At 46.0% G+C, this 6000-nt stretch overlaps 1 protein-coding gene across 6 annotated transcripts in view; it reads left to right on the top strand.

Annotated features, from left to right (window-relative positions):
* The first annotated feature begins 2210 nt into the window (after positions 1–2210).
* The window catches only part of PTPN1 (protein tyrosine phosphatase non-receptor type 1), a 62680-nt gene continuing 58890 nt past the window's right edge, over positions 2211–6000 (top strand). For 3 of the 6 annotated variants that reach the window (XM_073883978.1, XM_025853333.2, XM_073883975.1), the window contains exon 1: positions 2214–2440. Coding sequence is in view for 3 of the 6 variants with exons in the window: in XM_025853333.2 (XP_025709118.1) it covers positions 2378–2440 (63 nt within the window). In the remaining 3 variants the exon portion in view is untranslated. Of the gene's footprint in view, positions 2441–6000 lie in introns of all 6 variants that reach the window. The other 3 variants (XM_073883977.1, XM_073883976.1, XM_025853334.2) reach the window with 3 other exon arrangements.

Genomic DNA, 6000 nt, shown 5'->3' with positions numbered 1-6000 from the left:
AAGGAAGATTCTCCCCTAGACTAGAGCCTTCGGAAGGAGCACGGCCCTGCTGCACCTTGATTTCAGACTTCTGGCCTCCACAACTGTTTGAACATAAATTTCTGTTGTTTTAAGCCACCAAATTGGTGATCCTTTGTTACACGGCAGCTCTAGGAAATTAATGCAACCATGAAACAGCCCAAACCCGGACCTTGCGTTAGCCGCCTCCTGCAGCCCCCAAGAACCTGTGCGTAACTTTGGAACCACTCTGAGGCCGTTCCAGTCACTGAGTGGCACTCCCTGCAGGCATGCAGGCCACCTGGGCTACAGATAGATATTTGATTTATTTACTTAGCTCAGTTCAGGAGGACAGGAATGAACCAGCCCTGTTCTCTGTTCCTCCAAGGAGTTCTCAGTTCTGTGAGTTCCAGACAAACTAGCACTCAAAGAAATAAGGGCAGGAAGAGTTCAGGAGACAGGAGAGTCACCTAAATGGCTAAGACTTAAATTAGGCAGCTTCCAAGTGTAGGCGTTTCCAAACTTTTCACCAGAATGGGCATCTTCTGTTAATTTTCCCCCACGGAATACTGTTTCTAAAAACATTGGCTAGGACACTTGGGTGGCTCAGTCGGTTGAGTGTCTGCCTTTGGCTGAGGTCATGATCCTAGGGTTCTGGGATGGAGTCCCACATTGAGCTCCCTGCTCAGCAGGGATCCTGCTTCTCCCTCTGCCTGTTACCCGCCTCCCCCCCCACCGCTTGTGCTCTCTCTCTCTCTCTCTCTCTGATAAATAAATAAAATCTTAAAAAAAATAAAGACATTGGCTATCAAACCAGTTGTATTTATTCAATAATCACTCATTTACCTCCTTATTTGCTATTATTTGAAAGTATATAATATGCGGGCTAATAGGTGTTGATCCACTCACTACACTAAAAGCAAGATCTATAGCAATATATAATCATTCAGGCTTCACACCACCTCTATGAGGTGGGTACCTTTGTTTTCCTCATTTTACAAAGGAGGAAACAAAAGCAGAGAGAGGTTAGATAATTTGCTCAAAGTTGCAGTGCTAGCATTTAGTAGAGCTGGAATCTGGACCTAGGCAGTCTGGCTCCAAAGCAAGCACTCCCCTGGAGACTTGGTGAGAATCTTGGCTTCCGTGCCAATGTGCAATGCTACTAAGGACAAGTGATTTTGCCTCTGTGCACCTCAGTTTCCTCATCTATAAAATGGGAATAATAATAGTGCCTATATTGTAGGGTTGTTGTAGAAATTAGATGGGAGTATGTACTTGGAGTGCTAGGCACAGTGCCTGCCACAAGCACTCAAGAAATGAGCTAGAATTCAACCAGTGACATCAGGCAGCTTCTCTGGGCAGGCCTGGGATGGGAACAATGAAGAGGATGATTCAGTTCTCTAGGTCCTCTGACCCCATGGAGTTCACAATCTCCATATAATGTGCCAGGCCCGGAAATGAATGGCTTAAAGTAGAACCCATGGGAAGGCAACCTGACCTGCCTTTCTCATATGTGCTCTAAGGACCACAGGTATAGTAGCTGGAGTTGCTGGTGAAAAATACAGATTCCTGGTATCTGAATCGTTTTAGGGTGCTTCTAGAAATCGGCATTATTCAATACATGAACGTACCGCGTAATTTTTGCTCCACTGAGTCCAGTCTGAGCAGGATTTCCTTGCTACTTTGAGAAATACTGAAAATCATTCCAAGACCCCAATCCATTCATTCCTGCAGTGCCCAGGATAGGAGACCTCAAACAGAAATCTTGCATTTCAGACAAGGGCAGTACCCTCGAAAAAGGGGCGGACATTTGGCCTGAGGGGAAGACATGCAGCCCTCGGCCCATACTCCAGCTTGCAGCACTGAGGCCAGGATCCTGGCGCTGAAGGACAGATGCATGGTTACTTCAAGGTCACTCTGTGACTCAACGGGCCGCGGCGAGGCTTGAACCCAAGATCCACTGGGTCCTTGCAAACCCACGCTCCGTGGGCGGGGCTCCCAGGGTCGCCTAGGCAACCGGCGTGGGCCACGCCCAAGCCCAGATCCCCAAGGCGGGAGGAGGGAGGGAGAGCACGCTGCCGGACGTCTCGCGGGGCTGAGGCCACTTCCCCCAGCACCTCCCCCCGGCTCCGCCCCGCGGAAGTGCTTGCCGACATTTTCGAATGCTGATTGGTTCTCTCACGAGGGGGCGGAGCCCGCGGTAGCGCGGTGCGTACTTCCGGCTGCCGGGTTGACATGAAGAAGCAGCGGCTGCTAGGGCGGCAGTAGCGGCGGGAGTCGAGGCTTGCAGCGGGACTCAGAGCTGAGAGCGCGGCGCGGCCTAGAGCAGCAGGCGGTGCGGTGGGCCCAGGAGGAGGCGCAGCAGCCGCCCTGGCCCGTCATGGAGATGGAAAAGGAGTTCGAGCAGATCGACAAGGCCGGGAGCTGGGCGGCCATTTACCAGGTGGGGTAGCGCCCCGTGGCGCGGCGGGCCCCTAGCTTAGGCCGCGTGAACCTTCCCCTCAGACCCCCGGGCCCGGTCCTCCCTCTGGGTCTCGCTCTCCGCCTCGGCCCTGCTGCGTGAGGATTCGATCCGACGGCGGCAGAGGCCGGTCTCCTCTCTCTTTGTCCCCCGGGTGGGCCTGCGTCTCTCCGGGGCCTTTCAAACCCCTTTGATCCCCCACCCACCTTATATCCTCCAGCCCGGTGACCCCTCAAGCCTGGAGGCCGCCCATCGGTGGTCTCAGCGCGAATCCCTCGCACCCTGACCCCGCCCCCCTGCTTATCCACTCTTTGTCCCTTGGGGTTGATGGAACACCCCCACTACTTCCTTTTCTAGACTGGACCACCTCAGACTTTCTTCCTTTGTCTCCCTGGGGGAAAGGGTTACTCCCCCCTCCCTCCTTCACATTTCCTTTCCCCTCGTCTTAGTGTGTGTCAAGTCCCAAGGATGACAGTCCTCTTCCCTCTTCCTGTTCATTCATTTAGTGAACATGAATTGGCCTGCCTTTTCCAAGCTGGGCCTCGCGCTGGGAGTAGTGTTTGCAGAACAAGACAGACAAGACCCTATTTCTCGCGGAGCTTAGAGTCGAATAGGGCAGTCAAACCCATGAGCAAATCATTTCAGATTGTGACAAATGCTGTGAAGAAAACAGAACACCATAACGGGGTAGAGTCACTGCCTGGAAGGTGGGCCACCTCAAGGGGGATCAGGGAGGATCTGTCAGAGGAAGAGACTTTTGCTCTCTGCGCTGAATGAGGAGCAGCGGCAAGCCCTGAGATGATCAGGCCAAGGCGCTTTTCAGCCAGAAGACCTGCAATACTCACTCTTCTGGGGCCAAAATATTACCCTTTCAGGCAGGAGACAGGGAAGGTTAACGTTTTTGCCCTCTCTAAAATAGCTTCTTTCCCCAGTGAGCATCTTATCTTTTTTTGTCCTGGCTGAGATAATCGGGTCCTCCCAGTCTTCATATCCTTGTGGGTTACGTGGTTCATAAATAAAAAAGTTAGAAAAGTAGGGTTTCTCACCTATCGGCAGCATCAGCTTAACAACACGAAAAGATCTGCTTTCATAAGCAGCTAAATCCTCTAAAGAAAATACGAGCTTCTGATTAAATGTCATTGCGGGGGTTGTGAGAGGATTAACCAAAACCACACTCGGTATTTTAAATAGGCGATGGACAGAATAGGGAGATTTTTGTTACTTGTGTAACGGGAGAATGCATTTTATTCTGTTTTCAGCTTATAGTCTCAAAAGGCAAATTGTGAGATCCATCAGCTGGTAGTATTAAAGTCTATTTTGAGCTCCACTTAAAAAGGAAAAAAGCTTTAAGCAGTTCTTTGGTATGCTTGACTAACAAAAGCCTTTTTTTGGCAGGCCTGGCTTCATGTGGATTTGCATCAAGCTTATTTGACAGGATTCTTCTTACTAGGACTGTAATGGATATTAACTTCTGATAGACTAATATTTGCAGCCACTGTAATCTGTATAAGTATGCTGAATCAATATATGAAATTTGTATTCTGTCTCATCTCTGAGGTCATTGAATGAATTCCACTAGTAACTTGGAGAATGTGTAGACAAATTTTCTGCATCAAATCTAATGCAGTAGAGTCTCAAGTGACTTTAAATGAAAAAATTGTTGGTTCGAAGTATTGATTAGAATATACCCCATCACAAGTGTAGATGGCTTCTAGGAAGCATTGGGGAAAATCTTTTGTACTGAAACTAAGCTGGCAACAACAAATTCATATTCTAAAAAGTTCTTGGGAAAAAAAAAAACACAGTTCTTGGTTGAATTTTATTTCTTACTGTTTTAGGGCAGAGTGGGAAATCCATCACCCAAGCATTGTTAAAACTGTGTTGCACACGCCACCAGCATGAAGCATGTTGGTTTCCCTCATCGTTCTTATGTGTATCTACCACATTTGAACGCCAGGAGTTAGTCACATTGCAGTGTGTTGAGATTTCCCCAGCTTCTTAGTGGACTGCACATTCCTGGAGGTGGTTTCTTTTTATTTTAGACAATTGTCCACTACAGGCTTTCTCACCTACTGTACAGATATTTTTCTTTTCTAAAGTTGAAATCAGAATCTCTTCTCCTTTTTGAATTTGAAAGTGGCTCTTCATTGGGCAACTGTGGCATTTTTAAAAATGTAGAGTTCAAATGACCTTGAGTCTAAAGTGGCAAATTTCCCACAGTGCGTGTCAGTTTACCAAAACCATTATTTTTCAAGAATTCAAAGAAATGTGTTCATCGTTGGCAGAAAGTAGAAGTAAAAAAATTAATATTTTATAGCCTGTCACAGTGAGGGCAGCCTTCTAACAAAGTCATTTTGAGCTTGTGTAGTCTATTGTGATTAGAAAAATAATGTGTAATTTTGGCTTAAAATTTTGTAAATGAGGCAGTGCAGTTATTTCTCACTCTACTTCTTTCCTAACTAAAGCAAACAGATGCAAAAACTTGGAAACAATTGGGAGAGGAACAAAGGGTGAAGTAGACTTTGAATGCCGAGGAATGTGGTGGCTTAGGAAACAAATGTTTCGGGCAAAGATTCTGTGCTATCTCAACCTGATAAAATGAGCATAACTGTGTTTTTAATTGTTAATCGCATAGATACTAATCAGCATTTAGATATATAAACAGCTTTGATAGCATATGTAGATAGATGGTTTTAAAAATTGTTTTCTGTCATTTAAGCGATTGTGTGCCTATTTTGAAAAGTGGAAGTAATAGTGAGCCTGGAGTTTGAGTTGGTCTGACTGTCCAGAAGAGGAAAGAGATCGTAGATACGGGGAAAGGGATTGGTTTTCAGAGCCAGAATGGGAGAGGAGAGGGCCGGAATGAATGAAAATAGCTAATGAGCTGCCCTCCGTTTGTAGCTTCAAGTTTGGGTCAGGTGTTTTGCTGTTTGTCTCATCTCCAGTTCCTTGATTCTCTCTCTGTTCGCTATTTTTCAGTGTGAATGATGTGATTGTTTCAGATAAAGGAGATTGCAACAATAGCTCATGACTTGAAGTCAAGATTTATTCCATGTTAGAGGCAGGCTTTGTAAAGTGGGCCACTCTTCCAATTGACATTTGTTTTTATAGCTGCTTTTATTATGAAATATGATCAAATGCCTGACTGGGTTAAAACCATGTTATAACCATAGTTCACTCAAATTCCTTCCTGCCATATACAGCTTCTATTGTCACAGTCCAAGCAGATGAATATTAAAATGTCCTAGTAATTTTTATATCAATACCATTCTCTTCAGAGAAAAACTGTATTTTGTGCAGAGGAGAAATATCTATACACTATGACTCACTTCACTTAAAAAAAGACAAACGGAAATGACATGGAGAGATTGGGAAGTTCTAGTCATCTTGAGTGACCCATTAGATCTAAATGTTCTTGTGTAGCCCTGGTTTGAGTGAACTAAATTTAGGTGTCTGATCACCATTTTGGAAATGGTGGGAAGACCTCTCTAATTGTCTGGACTCAAATTAACTGGGAGCACAAGTAGAAATAGTGGGAGGGG

Source organism: Callorhinus ursinus, unplaced genomic scaffold (genome assembly GCF_003265705.2).
Source record: "Callorhinus ursinus isolate GAN/ISIS: 27379988/994484 unplaced genomic scaffold, GSC_fseal_2.0 scaffold53, whole genome shotgun sequence".
Taxonomy (NCBI): domain Eukaryota; kingdom Metazoa; phylum Chordata; class Mammalia; order Carnivora; family Otariidae; genus Callorhinus; species Callorhinus ursinus.
The sequence above is the reverse complement of the archived record's forward strand: the minus strand, read 5'-3'. Positions and strand labels throughout refer to the sequence as shown.